This window comes from Neovison vison, chromosome 7 (genome assembly GCF_020171115.1).
Source record: "Neovison vison isolate M4711 chromosome 7, ASM_NN_V1, whole genome shotgun sequence".
Lineage (NCBI taxonomy): Eukaryota > Metazoa > Chordata > Mammalia > Carnivora > Mustelidae > Neogale > Neogale vison.
This window is the reverse complement of record NC_058097.1, coordinates 145,772,229-145,794,790: the sequence shown is the minus strand read 5'-3', so window position 1 is coordinate 145,794,790 and position 22,562 is coordinate 145,772,229. Positions and strand designations below refer to the sequence as shown.

At 36.8% G+C, this 22,562-nt stretch overlaps 1 protein-coding gene across 1 annotated transcript in view; it reads right to left on the bottom strand.

The window, feature by feature from the left end:
• Nucleotides 1–22,562, bottom strand: part of INTS4 (integrator complex subunit 4) — a 114,486-nt gene that overhangs the window by 61,133 nt on the left and 30,791 nt on the right. Inside the window, exons 5-8 of the mRNA XM_044258455.1 lie at nucleotides 5,700–5,885; nucleotides 5,050–5,100; nucleotides 1,291–1,379; nucleotides 8–128 (exon numbers count right to left, since the gene is read on the bottom strand). Coding sequence (XP_044114390.1) covers nucleotides 8–128; nucleotides 1,291–1,379; nucleotides 5,050–5,100; nucleotides 5,700–5,885 — 447 coding nt within the window. The remainder of the gene's footprint in view (nucleotides 1–7; nucleotides 129–1,290; nucleotides 1,380–5,049; nucleotides 5,101–5,699; nucleotides 5,886–22,562) is intronic.

Below are 22,562 nucleotides of genomic sequence, written 5' to 3'. Positions count from 1 at the left end.
AACTTACCAATAGCTTTGCAGCCTGAACTCGAACCACCCAGGAACCATCACTGACCATGTGACAAATTTTTCCAAACGCATCATCAACTAAGCGAATTTCTTCATTAGAAGAAGGAATTGGGACAATGCTAAATTAAAAGAAAAAACCGCAAAAGGCAAAACATGACCCTAAAGCTGCAAGTTCAATAAACTGAGAATGACCAGTGAAAACTGGCATGCATACACACACACATACAAAATGACAATGGAGTAATTCAAATCTGAGAGTGCAAATTTTCAGTGTCTTGAAAAAAAGTGTTTAACCCACCAAAGGTTAAAAGGTTTACAATGATACCAAAAACTAGATATCACAGAGTATTTTAAATCTTTAAGTTTATTCTCTCCTATAATTGTATTGCTGCCAATATGGTAATAGAATAAAACAATACAAAACATACTTGCAAATCTGATCCTATAAGAGGCAATTTCCAATTAGTCTTTTCTTTTTTCTTTTTCTTTTTTTTGAGGGGGAATTTATAGGTTATTAACTCATTCTGGTTTTTCAATTTTAGAAGGCAGTTTAAAGCAAGGGAAAAGAATCCCTTCTTTTTCTTATAGAAAGAGCTCTTCTATAAAATAATATTTGTCTTTCTACTTCAAAGAATCATTGTGAGAATGATTTAATTAGCACAAAAACATTTTTTAAGATTTTATTTATTTATTTGACAGAGAGAGACACAGCGAGAGAGGGAACACAAGCAGGGGGAGAGAGAAGCAGGCTTCCCTCTGAGCAGGAAGCCCGATGCCGGGCTCGGTCCCAGGACCCCGGGATCATGACCTGAGTTGAAGGCAGACGCCCAACGACTGAGCCACCTAGGCGTCCCCCACAAAAACATTTTTAATAAGGAAAACACTGCATAAGGGATCATTATTCTCAAACTCACCTAGTATCTTTCTTGGGCATTTGTTATTTACTAAAATGGGCCCCAAACAATTTTGAAGACTTAAAAAAGGATGTGTTGGGGGGTGGTTGTTAGATAACACTTGAAAAAGACAATCCAATCTCTTCACTTATAGATGAGGAGGCTGGGGCCCAGAGAGGAAGTATCTTTCCCAGAGTATACAGAAAGTTCACAGCAGAGCTGAAAAAGAAGCACCAAGCATCCTGCTTATCAGGATCTGTACTTCCCCACTATTCCACAATGCTTTCTAAAAATCGAACTAACATTCCTTTTCTGGAGGAGGGCTTTTTGCATGATAGGAGAAGAATGGCTTAGCAATGAACAAAAGCTGGCTTACACCCACACTGACCTTTCAGGATAGAGCTGACTGACAACCCAGATAAGTTGGACTGCCGCGCTGCGTACTTGTTCATAGTCATCAGACAGCAATTTACAGGCCTGCAAATAAGAATTCCACAAGTCTGTTAGTTCTTTGTCCTCCCAGGTGATGTTCAAACTATTTTCAAAATGAAGACAGGGTGGCTGGATAAGGATGCCAACAAAATACTTGTGGGTAGTTTTAACTTCTTGAACCTTTGCCCAACAAAGAATTCTTGGCCTCTGTCAGCTGCTCTGGCTGTGTTCTGTGATCTGACTCCCACCCCACCTCTGAAGGCAGAACCACAGACTGACAGCACAAAAGCCATTTAGAATAGCATCAATCCTAGCAAAGTCTGCTGGGAGCCCACAGTGCTGCTCTTACAGGCTCAAACACCAAATATGGGTATCTTTCCCTTTCTGTAGAATCAAAGCATGAATTTCTGACTGACAATCTGAAAACTCAAGCCTTCTAAATAAATGTAGAATTTAATGCTAAGCTGCCACAAGAGGCCAGATTTTTCTTCCTTCCTTTGGTCTGAAATGGAATATCCCTACTCCACTGTATGGTAACACCCTAGACCTAACCAACACCCAGAACTACTCCATTTCTAGAATTTGAACTCCTACATTCAATGCTCTCATCATAACATGTTACTCCACCAGCTCTTCCACTTCCATGAATTAATCTATCACACTTGCTCTTCAGTCCCACTTAATCTACCTACCTGTTTAGCCAGGATTTCTGAACCTTGGCTCTACTGACATTCTGGATTGTAAAATTCTTCCATGTGAGGGGCTGTCCTCTACACTGCTAACACATTTAGCAGCACCCCTGGCCTCTACCCATTAGGTGGTTGTTAGCACTGCACCTTCTTCCCCTCGCCAGCAGCTGCAAAAGCGCAAATAGCTCCACACTGCCAAATATCCTCTGAAGAGTAAAATCACTGTGGCTGAGAACTGCTGCCACCATTTTTCTCCAAATGAGCCACCTCCTTGCTCCATACCCTTCCATTACTTCAGTCCCAACAGCGCCATTAACATTTAACATTTACAACTCCCTTAAGACTTCTGCTACAGCTGCTCTAAAAACCCAGCACCTTCTCTATTGCTCACAAGGGCAGCAGAACACTAGCAAAGACTATACTCTCTAGGGGATTGGTGGCTCATGATCTGGAACTTTATTAGCCCTACTCTGAAATCTTTTACACCCCTGATTTCCACTTCCATTACCCAAGGCAGCTTGTCCTAACCTCTCCCACTGGGCCCCTATCCCACTTCCAGCCATAAGGCCACAGGTTTATTGGAGAAAAATCAAAGTTCTCAGGCAAAAATTCTCCCAACTATTCCATAACAGTTATAAATTTATTTATACCTGTATTCTCCCATACTTTTCCCTCAATGTCTGAGAAAAAAAAAAAGTATCCTAATTCCTAATCCCTCTACTTTTACTATGGATTTCATCATCTCATCTCCTCACACATGCCCTTCCTTAACATCCTCCAAAATAGGTACTATTTGTGATTCTCTATCATAGCACCCTATTTATTTACTGTACTATTTACATGCTATAATTATTGTGTTTATTTGTTATCCGCCTGTCTCACCCAAGAGAAAGTGAAGGGCATGGATCCTATCCAACAAGCTCAGTGTTGTACAACCAGCATTAGGTACTCATTAATATTTGTTGCATGAATCAGCTCATGAATCTGATTTTCTGCCTCAAGAAACTTACTCCACCATTTATTTCCCTTTGTCTCTTTTATCATCAATTTCTCCCTAAACACTGGCTCTCCCTTCAACACATAAACATAGGTAGCAGCTATCTTTAAAATACAATGGATAAAATCTTAATAAAGTAAAATAAAATAAACTACAAAAAGCCCTCCCTTGTGTGGTGTATAAACAATGAATCTTGGAACACTGAAAAAATAAAATTAAATTTAAAAATAAAAGCCCTCCCTTTCTACCATCTTCCATCCTGCCATCCTATTATAGCCAAGTTTATTTTTTTAAAGTTTATTTATTTATTTATTTACATAATCTCTACCCCAATATGGGGCTCAAACTCATGACCCTGAGATCAAGAGTCACATTCTCCTCCAACTACGCCAGCCAGGTGCCCCCAGCCAAATTTCTTTAAAGTATAGTTGATCACAGTTGTATTGCCTCACTTCAATTGACCCTAATCTTGTTTCCATCTCCAACACTCTTACTAATACTGCTCTCTTCAAATTCACTAACAGCTACCCTGTTGTTAGGTCTAATAGGTAGTTTTCAGTTCTATTTTACAAACCTCTTACCAGCATCTGACACTGCTGACTATGAGAACTCCCTCCTGACTTTTCTGGAATATATTTTTCCTCCTCCTCCAACTGGCTGCTTCTCAGCTCCTTTCTTCTGTCTACCTCTTAAATGTCAGACCTTACCCAGGGCTTCCATGCTTGGTTTCTTTCAATCTTCTTATTCTCCCTAAGTATCCACATGCCCCCTAAATGGTGGCAGTGAGGAGGAAAGCTATTCCCTTGGAACAAAGATCTGTGGGAAAGAAACTCCAAAAAGGAAACATGAACACGAACAACAAAATGACACGGGGGTGCCGTGCCAGGTGGATGGGACACTCCACAGTGGACCTGGTCTTGCCCTTGTTTCTCGGATCAACATGTGCCCCGTCCCCAGGTGCCCATGACATAGGTGAGGGTGGAGGCAGTGAGGAGGAAAGCTAATGCCCCCTAAATGGTGATGGCTTCAATTATCCACCCTCCAGCTCTGCTCTGTCCTGAACTCCAGACCTTCATATCTATCTACAGCCCAGAATTTTTCTCATGGGTGTCCCACCAACCCTTCACACTAACATAATCAAAACCAATATGTACCTAATTGCGGTTCCTAATTCATCCTTCTATCTCAAACACCCCAACATTCCACCTTCACTCCCTTTAAGACCTCTCATTGCTTGCCTAGTTAATTGACATGGTCTTGTGTCATTAAATATCTAAGTCATCTAACTAACTTCTGAGTTCTCACTCTCTAAGTTTCCTTTAATTATTTGGCTTCCCACAGAGTTTTCCTACAGGGAGAGAAGGTGCTGGTCACACCAACATAACCATTCTAAGCTCATTCTATTTCATTTTGTAAAAGAATAAACTTCGTTTATATATCAGTCTCAGGGATTTAACTAATTGCCATCTTCTTCTGAAAGATAAAACCATTCTTGGTGCAAAATTTCATTTCTGACATGGATTTAGATTGCTTGTCTCTAGATTTATTCAATTATTCTATAAGAGAGACATCACCTTGTAAGGCCTTTTTATTAGGCAGTCAATCAGCTTCTCCTAGTGTTACTACAAATTCATTGTGCCTTTCTGTCCCATGGTCTTGGTCATCCTCCTCCAGAAATACTATAGTATGACAAGTATGGTGCCCAGAATTGACTTCATGTTTGGCCCAACCAGAGATCAGTGAGACCACCACTTTCCTTATTCTGAACACTATACTTCTCTCTGTATGCTCTGGTACTCATACTGAGCTACCTAGATCCTCCTAAAAGTCATTTTTACACGTATTAGTGCTATTCAATTATATATCCTCCATCCTTTTATTAAAATGTATGTTTTGGATACAACTTCACATTCATCCCAATTAATGTTGTCAGTTGCTCTTCTATGTTTTCAAATTCTGACAACTAGTTTGCCACTCACCCAGTTTCATTATCCCTCCTCCCCTTCCAGACAGTAATCATTTAAGGTACCTGATTATAAATTGTTTGGTGTAATTTCAGTCCTCTTTCATGGAGCTGCAACTAGGTAATAAAAATATAGTTTAAGTATTTGGGGAAAAAAGATCAATATTCCCACAATCTCCACAATCTCATGTATTTTCCCCCATTACATCAGATTAACATAGTTCCCATTAGCCAAAATCACTGCTATATAAATAAGAAATCTGGTCAAAGACTTTTTAGTAGAAACACTCAGAGACTTAATAAATCTAACCCATGAAGTGCCCCAAGGGGATATGAGAAAAATACTCAATAATGACAAGAAGGCTGAAGAAGAAATGGTTAATACCACCTTCCCCTACAAAGCACCATTCCCCTCCAGGGACCTGGAGGAAGCATGTGACTCAGTATCGAAACAGGTCTAAGTTTCGATATACCCTCCACGTTTCAGAAATATGGGTGGAAGCAACCAGAAAGGCCTGAAGAAAAGCACTCCTGCTATACAAGGTGTGTGTACCTTTGAGTTCTGTGATCCCAATGTCATCATCACATTCCTCAAAGTGTGCATAAGGTATATCTTAGGGTGGTTCAGAAAGCATCCAACATTAGCCATGAACTTAATAAACAAATGAAACAAACAAACAAAACTGTCACCATTTAGTTTCCATGATCATGTTTACCATGGCTTTTATAGCTGCTGTTCTGACACGTGGGTCTTGGTCACTGAAGTAATCCCCTATAATCTTCTGGACATCTCTGACAGCTAGGCCTTCTCCATCTTTTGTGACACTTTTCTCCAAAGAGCCAAGATTGCCAAGTAATTGCAGGCACTTATTTCTTACACCATGGGAGGTATCTGTGAGGTGCTACAAAAAGAAAAGAGAACAAAAGGATATGATTAAGATCACTTAAACTAAACAAAAAACCAGAAGGAAAACACTGTCGCAATTTTAGGAATGATTTCAAACGCTGCATTCTCACTGCAGTCTCTCTAAGATCATGTTACTTGTATATGTGTCTTCCAAAAGAACAAATCCTTAAAAATAAGATCCCCAATTTTCATCACTGCATTCCCAACAGCTAGCACTTTGCCTTGTTAAGAGAAAGTATTTTAAAATGGTCCCTTAGTTGTATTTTATATGCTATCAAATCTAAAATCAAAACAAAAATTTATAAATTTTTAAAACTTTGAATATTTATATAGAAAAATGTGAAAAGCTTAAGTGTACAGCTTAATGAATTTTCAAAAAATAAATACACACATACAATAACATACACACACCCAGATGAAGAAACAGAAAGAACATGACCAACACCCAAGAAACCCTTCTTGATCGCCCCTCCCACTAATTATTCCACCACCATCAAAAATAGCCATTATCTTGACTTATAACACATAGATTTATTTTGCCTGTTTCTATACTTGGTAAAATCAGAGTGTCTGGCCTTTCTAGCTTAATATTAAGTTTGTAAGAGTCATCCATAGTATGCCATACAGCAATGGTTAATTCATTTTCATTATGATATAGTATTCCATTTGTGAAAACAACACAATCCTTTGTTGGTAGATATTTGTGTGGGGTTTTTTTCTCCAGTTTTTTCTATTAATAATGCTATCATGACTATGGTAACTTGAATGTGGCTTCTGTTGGATATAAACTTACGACTGGAATTGCTGGGTCACAGATATATATGTTCAGCTTAAGAAGACACCACCAAGTAGCAAACAGTTTTCCAAAGCAGTTGTACTAACCTAACTAATTTACAGTTCCACCAGTGATAAACAGTGTTCCAATTGTGCCACATCCTTGTCAACACTTAAGTACTGTCAATCTTTTTCAACGTTAGCTCTTCTCACTAGTATTTTAACAAATTATCAGTTATCTATTGCTACACCTAGTCCAATGCTACTGAAATTAGCTATTTGCATAATGCAGTAACAGGAACTGAAAATACTTTAAAGAAATGAGGTTGTATAGTACACGATAATATAGCATGGAACTCTGACTTTTAAACTTTTTAGATCCACTGGAAGAAATATCCATTATACTTCAACATAGTATTTACATACAAATATATATATATAGAAAGTTTAATAAAATATAACTTATCCTTACATCTTGTGATATACTCTGATATTTTAATTTTATTTTGATTTTCAAAAAATACTCATCTTGATGGAGTGCCTAGTTGGCTTGGTACAGCAGACTAGTCTTGATCTCAAGACTGTTAAATTCAAGCCCTACATTGTGTGTAGACATTATTTAAAAATAAAATCCTTTAAAAAATACTAATCATGGCCTTTAAAACTGGTTGCATTACCCACCAATGGACCACTATGCTCAGTTTCAAAGACACTGGTATAAAGAAAAGTGAATGGGACTTGAAGTTTTAAAATCTGGGTTCAAAGACCTCTTTACAGAAATGGCTAGTTTCAAGACTGGGGCAAAATATGTTAAGAGCCTGGGACACCTTGCCCCAGAAAGCAAGGATGGTATCAAGGATTAATGGAGTCCAGATCAAAAGGACAAAGAAACCAGTAAGTAGGGCATTTCCCACTGTCAACATTGATATTACACCAAAAGAAAGCAATCAAACAAATCCAGAATGGAGAACATTCTTTAAGACCAATGATCCAGGGGCACCTGGGTGGCTCAGTGCGTTAAAAGCCTCTGCCTTCAGCTCAGGTCATGATCCCAGGGTCTTAGGATCAAGACCCACATAGGGCTCTCTGCTCAGCAGGGAGCCTGCTTCCTCCTCTCTCTCTGCCTGCTTCTCTGCCTACTTGTGATCTCCGTCTGTTAAATAAATAAAATCTTAAAAAAAAAAAAGATCCAATGATCCAGGTTCTTCAATAAATTTATGGCATTTAAAGAAAAAATAAGAACAAAAGGGGGCACTGTTACAGATTAAAAGAAATTTAAGAGACTATCCAAATGCAATACATAGGTCTTTTTGGATGTTAAACCAAAAGAAATCAACTATAAAAAGATATGATTAATCCAAATAAGGAAATTTTAATATGAACTGGTATGAATTGATATAGAGTACTGTTAGTAATTGCATCATGGCTATATTTTTTAAAATGATCAGTTATAAATATATACTGAAGTATTTATGATTTAAATAACATGATGTCAGCGATTTGCTTTAAAATACTAGAGCAAAAAAACCCAAAAATCCTGGGTCAGACAAAGACAAAAAGTGAGAGGAGAAAAATCCATGAAAAGATTGCACAGCATAAAAAAATGTCAAATGTACACTCAAAACTGGAAATAACAGTAAATCTGCAATTTCCATAATATAGAGTATATATATGCATATATATAAAGTATTATATATATATATATATATATATATAACCAGTTTCAAATTTCAGCTGTGACTCATGATATGTGCAAATCAGTCAAGAGTCAAAAGTCACTTCTCTCAAAGCCTCACTTTCTCATCTATAAAGAAAGAACAGTCATAGCTGTCTCAGCTAATTACAGGGTTATCATGAGGCTCAAATAGGGATATAAATGTAAAACAGAAAAACAAAAAACAACAAAGCTTGATACACTACAAGCTTAATATGATTATTAGCTATTGTTGCCATAATCTAAAATAGTAAGAAAGGTAGATGGTTACAGATAAAGTATATATATGGTTTCATTACAGGATAACTACATACATAAATATCAAAAACAAGTATCTTTAGATACTTCCTTCAAGTTCAGATTTTCTAGGATTTTCTTTTTGTTTGTTTTTTTTTAAAGATTTTATTTATTTATTTGACAGAGATCACAAGTAGGCAAAGAGGCAGGCAGAGAGAGAGAGGAGGAAGCAGGCTCCCTGCTGAACAGAGAGCCCAATGCGGGACTCGATCCCACGGCCCTGAGATCATGACCTGAGCCGAAGGCAGCGGCTTAACCCACTGAGCCACCCAGGCGCCCAGATTTTCTATTTATAAATGAAACCACTGATTTGAAATCACAATTGCTTCTGGAAGTACACTCAATAATCACCCATTTCTCTCCACCTGCCTTTATTTGCCAATCCCCTATTTTACAGGACCATAAGGATTAAATGATATGTCTAAACACAGATAATTTAGTGGAAGAGCTGATACAGAACACCCCTGACACCCACTCAGCCTAGAGCTTGTTTCCCCACTCAGCTGCATAAATAACTCCATGATTTTGAAAACTCTGCTCACCATGTACAGAGTTGGGCATTTGTACTTTAAATATTTAAAAAGCTCCACAACATCCGTTTTCCTCAAATATATTTATACTGTTACTCCCAAATATCACCAGTCTCCGGCATGAAGAATCACTCCAGTTTCTAATTACTATGTGATAAAACATACTGACACTAAATTAATAACCAATTCTTGTGATTAGCTAACTAGGCTACCAATACTTTGTATAAGTGATACACACACACACACACACACACACACACACACTGAATAAGCAGAAAGATGTATTAGATAAGTAAATACAGTATAGCTGATCCTGGAGCTAGAGTAGAGAAAAGTAAAAGATGAGCCTGGATTATTTTATTCTGCCAGAAAAGAAGGAAGTATTCAAAAATTATAGAAGTCAAAAGAACAGAAACCAGCTTAAAGGGGCTCTTATTTGGCCAAATCAGGAAAATAGTTTGTTGTTGTTATTGTTATTACAGTTTTTCAAATCAGGAAAATTTGAACATCAAGGTGAACAATTATAGTAACAGACTATGATCCACTGAATAAACAAGGAATCTGTAAGTTTGTAACCAATATAAACAAATTGAAAGTTTGGTGACAGAATATTTACAAGTGCCATCCCAGAAAATCCTTACTCATTTCAAAGGAAAGAGTAACCTTACAGTGAAGAAACATGACAGACACTATCTTAACCAAGTGATCAAAATTAACATCATTAGCAGTATGACAAATCAAAATGGTGTAGCACCTAACAGGAGGTAGTAAGTTCTTGCCAAAGGTGGTAACTTAAATCTAATTATGAGAAAATGTCAGACAAAACCAAATTCAGAAAGGTTCTACAAAATACCTATCCAATAATTTTCAAAAACATCAATATCATAAAAACAAGTAATGACTAGGATTACTCCAGACTGAAGAAGACTAATGAGATGTGATGTAACGAAAATGCATTATGTGGTTCTGAACTGGCTCCTTTACCAGATTGGGAGAAATAGTGAAATCTGAGTGAAGTCTGAGGATCAAATGGTAGTATACACTGATGTTAATGTCCTGATTTTGATGATCACACTGAAGTTATGTAGGGAAATATCTTTAAAGAAAATACACAATGAAGTATTCAAAAGTAATGGGGCACTATGTTAGCAACTTATTCTAAAATAGTTCACAAGAAAACAAAGTTCTCTATTACTGGACTTGCAATTTTTCTGCAAGTTTGAGACTTGATCTTAGGAAACAAACTGAAAATTCCTGGAGACGAGGGTGGTAGGAAAGACTGGGTGGCTGGGTGATGGGCACTGGGGAGGGTACGTGTGGTGGTGAGTACTGGGTATTGGGTAAGACTGATGAATACCAGGGCGCCTGGGAGACTCAGTGCGTTAAAGCCTCTGCCTTCAGCTCAGGTTGTGATCCCAGGGTCCTGGGATCGAGCTCTCCATTGGGTTCTCTGCTCAGCAGGGAGTCTGCTTCCCTTCCTCTTTCTCTGCCTGCCTCTCTGCCTACCTGTGATCTCTGTCTGTCAAATAAATAAATAAAATCTTTAAAAAAAAAAAAAGACTGATGAATACCAGTACCCCTGAAACAAATATGTTAATAATAAAAAAGTTAAAAAAAAATTAAGAGTCTAAATACACATGAGGAAAAATAAAATAACTATACAGTTTCATAAACTTTAGAAAAACAGGGGTACCTGCCTGGCTCAGGCAGTAGAGTGTGACTCTTGATCTTGGGGTCATAAGTTCAAGGCCCATATTGGGTGTAGAGATGACTTAAAGATAAAATCTTGGGGTGCCTTGGTGACTCAATTGCCTAAGGGTCCAACTCTTGGTTTTGGATCAGGTCATGATCTTATGAGTGGTGGGATCAAGCCCTGAATTGGACTCCATGCTCAGCAGAGAATCTGCTTGAAGATTCTCTCCCTCTGCCCCTCCTGCTGCGTGTGTGCATGCATGTTCTCTTTCTCAAATAAATAAATTGTTTGTAAATAAATAAAATATTTTTAAAAAAGAAAAATATTACATTATCCATAAGAATCATAAATGTATTTTTAAGAACATAAAAAGAAAGAGCCAGCAGTAACAGCACCATACCTAAAAAGGTTCAGAGAATGCCTCAAGGAAGCATAGGAGCTCTGTAGACAAAGTGGATTGCACTAATTGTTTCATCTCTTGTCTGAGAGGCAAAGTAGCACAGCTGAAAGAGTCCGGATGAAGTCAGACAGATCTAGCTTTAACTGCTACCCTGCTACATAGTCTCTACGCGATCTTCACTAAACCCCACAAGTTTTTATAGAAATCCCTACTTTGTAAAAATAGGATAATATCCCTACCATGAAGTTTTATAGTGAGTATATTAAATGAACTCATTTAATAATTACCGTATGGGGGTGCCTGGGTGGCTCAGTCAGCTAGGCATCCAACTCCTGATTTCAGCTTAGGTCATGATATCAGGGTTGTGGGATCCAGGTCTGCCCTAGGCAGGGAGCCTACTTGGGATTCTCTCTCTCCCTCTCTCCCGTCCCTCCCCTTGTGCCCTCACATTCACTCGATCTCGCTTTCTCTCTCTCCCTCCCTGCAGCATCTCCCAAAAGGATTACTGAATGTAAAATTAGCTAATAGTGTCTGGGACATAACAAACATTCAGTAAGTACAAGTGCCTATCATAGTGCCTAGCATTTAGCATGTACTTAAAAAAACAACACCCAACCTACTTAAGAAGAGAAGGAAAACAGGCAAGGAAAAGAAGACCAAGCATTGGCAAAAATCAGATAAATGGAGAAGGGCCAGAGGTAAGAGTGGGCACCTGGATGAAACAGGTCTGCTGATCTAGAACATACAAGCATGAACTTTCTAGTGACGGATAGACAGGGCAGTCTGTCATGAAAGATAGAGAGCATCTGTTACTGGCTCATACCAGAATGCTCCAGGAGAAGATTCCTGAATTAAGCAGGAAACTAGACTTAGTGAGAAGCTATGTCCCATGTGGATATGGGATGGGCAGGTAGGCTTACTTAAGAAGAGAACAAAGGAAACCTGGGGAGAAAGCCTACTATCCTGAGGGTGGGGTGCTCAGAAACAAAGCCTCTCATTATAAAAATGGTTCACTCAAACATTTTAGATCAGAGTTAATTCTTGCCTCCAAGTTATTTAGGCTGCAAAAATATAAAACTAACACTCATGTCCTCAGAATGTCTTATACATAAAGCTCAAAATTATCAATCAAATTAAGCCAATGAAATTGAGAAATTATGAGAAACTTTAGATATGAAGGTGACAATGACTCTCTCAGTTAATAAAGCAGGATTTTACTAACAAACCATTTTAGTATGAAAACATATTTCTCATAACTAAACTGCTTACTGAAGCACCAGCCCCTGAAGGTTGCTTCCACTGTAACAAATACTTTGATTTTCAAACAACAAACTGAAAACTTCCCATGTCTATTAAGGTAACCAGGCAACACTGTTATAGAACCAGCCTATTACTGCATGCTGAATGTTAGGCCGAAAGACGGCAGAAGTCTCCATCACACCCTCAGGCAGCAATCACAGTTCTATGATGCCCTTCCCATACAGGTCACTTCTTGCATCACGCCATCATCACTAATAGCTTCCTAGCGTGTCTGCTCTGCAGATGATGCTATTTTGGTGTTATACCCAGGCCACCAAAGTGACATCATTTTTATACTGATGGAGTGAGTAAGCAAACCATATCCCCAAGAATAAGAGCAATCTGTGTCAAAAAAAAGCTAAACCAACCCGTTTAAAACTATTGCGGTAAGGGAATAAAAAAATCAATGGTTAAGTGTATCAAGAAAATCTGAGAATGAAGTTCCTTAAGTAAGACAAAAATAACTAATGACTCATTCAGTTTCAATATGGATTGTTTTCAAGCACAGACAAAAACTCAGTGTACTTTGTATGCAAATGATTTTAACAGGTACACTCTCCAGACAAACCATACATAATATGAGTAGACTGAGTAGAGTTTTATAAATATAAAAATGCTATATGGTTCTATCTGCTGCCTGTTAAGAGTTTACTATACTTACACCACAGAATTAAAGGAACAGAAAAGAAACAGAGAGACTGGATGGAAAGGTGAGATAGAGACAGACAAGAATTGAAACTAGGCTCTAAAAAGCCTTATTAAAAAAATGACAAGAATATTTTTTCTACTGGAAAAATCTTCATAGGTAGGAAGGAAAGCAGAGCTCCAACTTCGGTTGTACAGATGCTGTATATGAAAAGAATATTAATTTCCTAGCCAAACCTGTGAACCAAATCTTTTTAAATGAGTATTAGCTGTACAATGTACCTCAAAGGATTACTGACAGTATAAAATGAGAAGAACTTTGAAGAGTTAAGAATACCTGAAAGCATGACTTTCTTCCTATTGTGAAAAAAAATGGCAGATTCATACCCCGTATTTGAAAGACATGTAAAGAAATAATCTGAACTTCAAACATTAATAATGATAGAAATAAATTATAATATATCGAATAAAATGAGAGAGAGAAGAAAGAAGGGAGGGAAAGCTTTATTTACAGTAGTATGTCAACTAATAAGGAATAAGAGTTCGAAAATCATGATTTTGCAATGACCAGAGTAACAACTGATTCAGCAAAATTTATTAATAGTCCCCTAAAACAGGGAGAAAATTTGATGGGAAAGAGGATATTTACATTAACTTAAAGTATCTCCCACAAACCACTTATTAATCACAGGAAAAACTGTAACTCTACAACTAAAAACCTGGTAGTCATCACCTTAATCAAGTATCAAAGTTAACCACAATAATGAGTCAAACCTCATCTGTGCCTTATAATGTGATAAACTGGAACAAATATTATTTATGTAGTATTCCTGCCAAAATATATAACCTGAATCTAAACAGAGGAAATACAGATTATACAGACTGAACAGATAAACACAGATTAAATGACATTCTGTAATAAATGGTCTATATTCTTCAAAAACGTCAAGGTCATGAAAGACAAAGACAGGATGAGGGACCGTTCCAAATTAAAGAAGAGGGATGGAAACTAAATGCATTCTGTGACCTTGAACCAGAAAGAAAAATTTATATGAAGGATAATATTGGGACAACCAGTAGAATGTGAATAAAGGCTGAGATTAGTATTAGTATTATATGAAGTTAAATTTCCTGATTTTCAGAACAGCACTGTGTTTATAAAAATTACATCCTTTTTATTTAAAAGATGTATTTATTTCAGAGAGAGAGTGCGCGTGCGTGTGTGGGGGGCGGTTAACAGGTACAGAGGAACAGAAAGAATCTTAAGCAGGTTTCAACCCAGTGTGGACCTCCACACACAGCCTGATCTCACAACCCTAACATCATAATCTGAGCCAAAATCAAGAGTTGGACGCTTAGCTGAATAAGCCAGCCAGATGTCCCAAAATTATACCCTTCTTAAGAAATACACTTAAGTATTTAAGTATTACTTTGGTGGAAAAAGGGCATTATGACTGCAATTTACTGTTACATGGTTCAGGAAAAGATAATATGTATATACACAGTGATAATGATAAAGTAAATGTGGGAATATGTTAACTATTAGTGAATCAGGAAGAGGGATATATGGAAATTCTTTACATCATCATCATCATCATCACTATTATTATTATTAAGTAGGCTCCATGCCCAGCAGGGAGCCCAATACAAGGCCTGAACTCAGAATCCGGAGATCAAGACCTCACCCAAAATCAAGAGTCGGTCACCCAACCAATAAGCCACCCAGGCAGCTGTACATTATTTTATAATTTGGCAGTAAGTCTGAAATTGCTGAGGTGTCTGGATTTTTGTCTCAACCTACTACTTTCCCAAAATTCTCTTTCTTAGAGAAAGGCACCTAGCATCTTACTAAGGACTGGGGGTAAGGGGATAATGGGAAATTACTAGTTAACTCATAAAGATTCAGTTTTGCAAAGTGAGGAGATGGGTGAATGAATGATGGTGATGGTGGCGTAAGATAATATAATTAATGCCACTGAACTGTACACTGTATAATGATTACAATGGTAAATTTTATGTTATGTATATTTTATTTAATTTTTAAAAAATTCAATTTATTTAAAGTAAAAAAAATCATGTGTATTTTACCACAACTCAAAAAAATTTTAACAAAAAGGTTAAATATAGGTTTAATGGCCCTGCCATTTCATTCCCAGGATAAACAGACCCAAAAGTACTGAAATCATGGGGCGCTTGGGTGGCTCAGTCGTTAAGCATCTGCCTTTGGCTCAAGTCATGATCCCAGAGTCCTGGGATTGAGCCTGGCATTGGGCTCCCTGCTCGGCAGAGAGCCTGCTTCTCCCTCTCCCACTCTCCCTGCTTGGGGGTTCCCTCTCTTGCTGTTTCTGTCAAATAAATAAATAAAATCTTAAAAACAAAACAAAACAAAACTGAAAACATACTTCCAACCAAAACTTGTAAGTACATCTATCAAGAGAACTGAAGCATTTTCACATAAAATTTGTATATAAATGTTTATACCAACAATATTCATAATACTCAAAAGGTGGAAACAACCCAAATGACCATCTCAGTAGCTGATGAATGGATCAACAAAATAAAGTAGAATGTTCTTTGAGCATAAAATGGAACTAAATATTAATATATACAACACCTGGATGAATCTCAAAAACATGTCAAATGAAAGAAGCTACTTACAAAAAACTTATATGATTCCATCTACATGAAATTTCCATAATGGGCAAATCTAACAGAGACAGAAATTCGATCAGTAGGTAGGTACTGAAGGCTGGGATAGAGAGAGGGATATCTATGTGCTTGGTCACAAAGGGGCATCTCTTTAAAATGATGAAAATGTTGGAAAATTAACTGTGATGGTGATTGTTCCCATGCATAAAAATATTGAAGACCGCTGAATTGTGTACATTAACAGGATGAACTGCATGCTATGTGAGTTACATTTCAATAAAACTGTTATTATAAAGAATTCACCCTTTGAATTGTGGTGAATCTTTCAACCTCTGTATTGTTTCTTTGGCTGTTACGAATAATGCTGCTGTGAATATATCTACAAATGGAATTGCTGGGTCATATAGTAAGCCTGTATCTTTAATTTTTTGAAGAACCGCTGAACTGTTCTCCAAAGCAGCTGAGGCATTTTACGTTTCCATCAGAAATGTAAGAGCTCCAATTATTCTAAGTCCTCACCAAAATTTGGTATGGTCGAGCCTTCTTTAGCATAACCATCCAAAAGGTGTGAAACTGCATGTCACTGTGGTTTTGATTCTTATTTTCCTAATGACTGAAGATGCTAAGCATCATTTTTTTGTTTATTAGCTACTTGTATATCTTCTTTGGAGAAATGCCTTTTTAAGATCCTTTGACCATATTTTAATTTTGTTATTTGCATTTTTATTGTTAGGCTGTAAGAAATCTTTATAAATAAGTCTAGACATTAGACATAAAATTTGCAAAAATTTTTTCCTGTTCTGTGGACCGTCTTCACTTTCTTGATAGTGTCCTTCCAACACAATTCTTCAGTTTTGATGAAGTCCAATTTATCTATTTTTGTTGTTGTTGTTCCTTGTACTTTTGTCACATCTAATAATCCACTGCCAAATCCATGGTCATGAAAATCTACAACTATATTTTCTTCTAAGAAATTTATAGTTGTAGCTGGCATATTTAGGTCTTTGATACATTTTGAGTTAATTTTTACATATGGTATTAGTTAAGGTTCCAAATTCTTTCTTTTGCAGGTGGATATCCAGTTGTCCCAGCACCGCATGTTGAATAGACTGTTCCTTCTCCATTGAATGGTATGGGTACCCTTTCAAAAATCAGTTGACCAGGGGTACCTGGGTGGCTCAATGGGTTAAAGCCTCTGCCTTCGGCTCAGGTTGTGATCCCAGGGTGCTGAGATCGAGCCCCTCATTGGGGTCTCTGCTCAGCGGGGAGCCTGCTTCTCCCTCTCTCTCTCTGCCTGCCTCTCTGCCTGCTTGTGATCTCTGTCTGTTGAATAAATTAAAAAAAAAAAATCTTAAAAAAAAAATCAGTTGACCAAAGACACATTGGATTAATTTTGGGTTCTCAATTCTATTTCATTGATCTTTACATCTACCTATTGATGCTTAGTAAGTTTTGAAATCTGATAGTGTACCTGTTACTGTGTTGTTCTTTTTCAAGACTGTTTTGGCCATCTTGGTTCCCTTTAAAAATCCATTCAGTTTTCAAGTACAAGTTCTGTACTTCCTTTATTAAATGTATTAGTATTTAATTAGTTTTGATGCTATAATAAATGGATTTTCTTAATTTCATTTTCATATTGCTCACTGCAAATAAGCAGAAACATAATTAATTTTTTTATATTGACACTGTATTCTGCAACCTTCCTGAACTTTTTTATCACACTAATAGTTTTTTAATGGATTCCTTAGAATTTTTTATGTATAAGGTCTTGTTATATGAATAGACAGGGATAGTTTTATTTCTTCCTTCCCCGGACAGATACTTTTTATTTCTTTTTCTTGCCTAAGTGCCTTGGCTAGAACCTCTAGTACAATGTAGAATGGACATATGACACAAGAACATAGCTGTTTTGTTCCTGATCTTAGGTAGGGAAGGCATCCAATATTTTTCACTATTAGTATGTTAGGTGTCAGTTTTTCACAGATGGCTTTATCAGGCTGAAGAAGTTCTATTCTACTCCCAGGTTTTTTGAAAATTATTTTTGTAATGAAATTATATCAGATCTTATCAAATGCTTTTTCTCAATCTATTCTGAGATAATCATGGAGTTTTGTCCTTTATTCTTTTTTAATTTATTTTCAGATGTTGAACCAACTTGCATTCCTGGAATAAATCCCATTTGGTCATGGTATATAATCCTATTTACAAATAGCTGAATTTGGCTTGCTAGCATTGTTAAAGACTTTTACATCCATATTCATAAAAAAAAAAAAAACACTGGTCTAGAGTTTGCTTTTCATGTGAGGTCTTTCGTTTTGGTTTTTAGGCTCATACTAACTTCAGTGAATGAGCTGGGAAGTGTTCACTCCTCTTTTATTTTGGAGGAAAGTGAAAAACTGGTGTTCCTATTTAAATGTTTGCTATGAAGCCATCTGAGCATGACATTTTCTTTGTCAGTAGGTTTCTGTTTTTTCATTACTAATTTAATTTCTTTACTTGTTATAGGTCTATTCAAATTGTCTACTTCTTCTTGAGTCAGTTTTTGCAATCTGTCTCTTTATAAAAATTTGTCCATTTCATTTATCTATTTTATTAGCATACCATTATTCATAACTTTCTTTTAAATCTTTTCTTATTTCTATCACATTGGTATTGATGTGCTCTCTTCCTTTTCTGATTCTGGTAATTTGGATCTTCTCTATTTCTTTCCTGGGCAATATACCTAAAGGTTCATCAATTTTGTTCTTCTTTTCAAAGACCAAGCTTTTGGTTTCATTGTGTTTTTTTCCCACTGTTTTTCTGTTCTCTATTTCATTAATTTCCACTCTAATCTTTCACATTTCCCTCCATCTGCATGCTTTATATTTAGTGTACTCTTCTTTTCTCAGTGTCTTAAGGTGGAAGGTTAGGTTACTGATTTGCTCTTTTGATTTTTCTACCATAGGCATTTAGAGCTATAAATTTCCCTCTAAGCATGCTTTCGCTACATCCTGTGAGTTTTCATTCACCTCCAAGTATTTTTAAATTTCTCTTTTGATTTCTTTTTTGTCCCATTGGTGTTATAAGAGTATGTTGTTTAATTTCCGTATTTAGGGGCTTCCCAAATTTCTTTCCATTACTGATTTCTAATTTCACTCCATTGTGTCTAGAGAACATATTCTGTATTATTTCTATTGAAAAGGTTACTGTATGTGACTCTTTACTCAAAGCACATTGTATGACAAAATCACAGACAAAATAGCATTAGGCAATATAAACACTAACTGGAACTATGCATCATGATCTTTATTTACTTGAGTCTGCAAAAGCTTTTGACAGATCTACCATTTTCAAATGGTTGAGTTTTTACCCCATTATGAGCCTCTACAAATGGTGAAAAAACATACAAAACCCCATTGAGAAACTAGAAAAGAATATGAAAAGTTTATTCGGAAGAGAGGAAATAGAAATGAAACACAAATATGAAGCCTCACCAGTACTCTTTAAAAAGGAGATTTTTAAAATAATAATTAATTAATTAAAAACAAGGATATTTAAAGAAAAACATTTTCCTCCTACCAGATTAATGGGTTTGTCTTTTGTTTTAAAACATTAAAAACCATGCCTCCTTTGTCATGTCATATATTAACTGACTAGATAAGTGTGGGTTTATCTCTGGGCTTTCTATTCTATTCCATTGATCTAGGTGTCTGTTTTTGTGCTAGTACCATACTGGTTTTTTGTTTTTTGTTTATTTCTTTTCAGCGTAACAGAATTCATTGCTTTTGCACCACACCCAATGCTCCATGCAATACATGCCCTCCTTAATACCCACCCCACTGTTTTGATTATTAAAGACTTTTAGTATATCTTAAAATCTGAAATTGTGATACCTCCAGCTTTATTTTTTCTTTCTTAAGATTCCTTTGGCCAGTCAGGGTCTTTTGTGGTTCCATATAAAATTTAGTATTATTGGGCGCCTGGGTGGCTCAGTGGGTTAAGCCACTGCCTTCAGCTCAGGTCATGATCTCAGGGTCCCCACTGAACAGAGAGCCTGCTTCCCACTCTCTCTCTCTGCCTGCCTCTCTGCTACTTGTGATATCTCTCTCTCTCTCTCTCTCTCTGTCAAATAAATAATCTTTTTTAAAAAATTTAGTATTATTTGTTCTGTGAAAAATGCTGTTGGTATTCTGGCAGGGACTGCATCAAATCTGCAGATTACTTTGGGTAATATGGACATATTGTGGAATATATTATGGGGAAAAGACACTATCTTCAATGAATGGTGTTGGGAAGACTGGATAGTTATGTGTAAGAGAATGAAACTGGACCACTTTCTAACACCATACACAAAAATAAACTCAAAATGGATTAAAGACTTAAATGAGGGGTGCCTGGGTGGCTCAGTGGGTTAGGGTCTCTGCCTTCAGCTCGGGTTGTTATCCCAGGGTCCTGGGATCAAGCCCCGCATCAGGCTCTCTGCTCAGTGGGGAGCCTGCTTCCCTTCCTCTCTCTCTGCCTGCCTCTCTGCCTACTTCTGATCTCTGCCTGTCAAATAAATAAATAAATAAAATCTTTTTTAAAAAAGACATAAATGAGATCTGAAATGACAAAAATCCTAAAACAGGACATAAGCAATAATTTCTCTGACATGGACCACAGCAACATTTTTCCAGGTATACTTGTCTCCTAAGGCAAGGGAAACAAAAGCAAAATAAACTACTAGGACTACATCAAAAGAACAAGCCTTTGCACAGCAAAAGAAGCCATCAAACAAAATGGAGATCTATTAAATAGGAAAATATTTTTGCAATGATATATCCATAAGAGGTTAATATCCAAAATATATAAAGAATTTCTACAACTTAGCATCAAAAAACAATCCATTAAAAATGGACAGAGGTGGGTGCCTAAGTGGCTCAGGTAAACACCTTTGGCTCAGGTCATGATCCCAGGGTTCTGGAATCAAGCCCCACATCAGGCTCCCACCTTAGCAGGGAGGCTGAGTCGGCTTCTCCCTCTCCCTCTGCCCCTACCCCTTGTTCATGTGCTCTGTCTCTAAAATAAATAAATAAAATCTTAAAAAAAAAAAATTGGACAGAGGACATGAATAGACATCTTTCTTTCTTTCTTTCTTTCTTTCTTTTTAAAGATTGTATTTATTTATTTGACAGGCAGAGATCACAAGTAGGCGGAGAGGCAGGCAGAGAGAGATGAGGAAGTAGGCTCCCTGCTCAGCAGGGCTCAATCCCAGGACCCTGAGATCATGACCTGAGTCAAAGGCAGAGGCTTTAACCCACTGAGCCACCCAAGTGCCCTTGACATTTTTCCAAAGACTGTGATGCCCAAAAGATACATGAAAAGATGCTCAACATCACTAGTCATCAGGGAAATGCACATCAAAACCACAATGAGATACCACCTTACACCTATTGGAATGGTTAAAATAAAAAAGACAAGAAATAACAAGTGTTGACAAGGATATGGATCATACATTGTTGGTGGGAATTTAAATTAGTAAAATAGGGACGCCTGGGTGGCTCAGTTGGTTAAGCAGCTGCCTTCGGCTCAGGTCATGATCCCAGCGTCCTGGGATCAAGTCCCACATCGGGCTCTTTGCTCAGCAGGGAGCCTGCTTCTCCCTATGCCTCTGTCTGCCATTCTGTCTGAGTCTCCCCCTCTCTCTCTCTGATAAATTAAAAAAAAAAAATCTTAAATTAGTAAAATAACTATAAACAGTATAGAGCTTCCTCAAACAATTCAAAATAGAAATACCATACAATCTAGTAATTCTACTACTAGGTATTACCTAAAGTAAATGAAAACATTAATTCAAAAAGACATATGCTTCACTATGTTTACAGTAGCATTGTTTCCAATAGCCAAGATATAGAAGCAACCTAAAGGCCCACTGATAGATGAGTGGATAATGAAGATACAGTGTGTGTGAGTATCTATATGTGTCCTAAAACAGGACATAAGCAATAATTTGTATTGCTTATGTATCTATACACACACAAACATACATACACACACACACACACACACACACAGGAATATTATGCAGCCACCAAAAAAGGATGAGACATGCCATTTACCACAGATGGATGGATCTAGAGGGTATTATGCTAAGTGAATTAAGTCAGACTGAGAAAGACAAATACCGTATGACTATACTTACACATGGAACCTAAAAAAAAAACATAAACAAACAAGCAAAAAGGAGAATCAGACCTATAAAAATAGAGAACAAACAGATGCTTTCCAGAGGGAAGGGCCCAAAAGAAAGGGAGTGGAGGGAAAAAAAAAAAACCAGTAATATCCAATGCTAGAGTGGTACAGTGAAATTAGGCACTCTCATACACTGCTGGTGGTCATAACAACTGGAACACTCTGGGAACCAATTTGGCAAGAAGTATTGAGTCTTAAAAACAAAACAAAACAAAACAAAAACCTAAATGCTTTCAACTAGTTAATTCTACTATGGTTAGGAAATAAACCTAAATACAAAAAATATTTTAGACTAACAATATTCACTGCAGTATTATTCACGATTTAAAAAGTGGTTATAATATAAATGTCCAATTATAGGAGAATATTTAGGTAAACTATAGTTTAATTATTGAGCAAAATTTCATGCACCCATTGAAAGTGTCTACAAAGTATTTACAATATAAAATACTTATGTTATA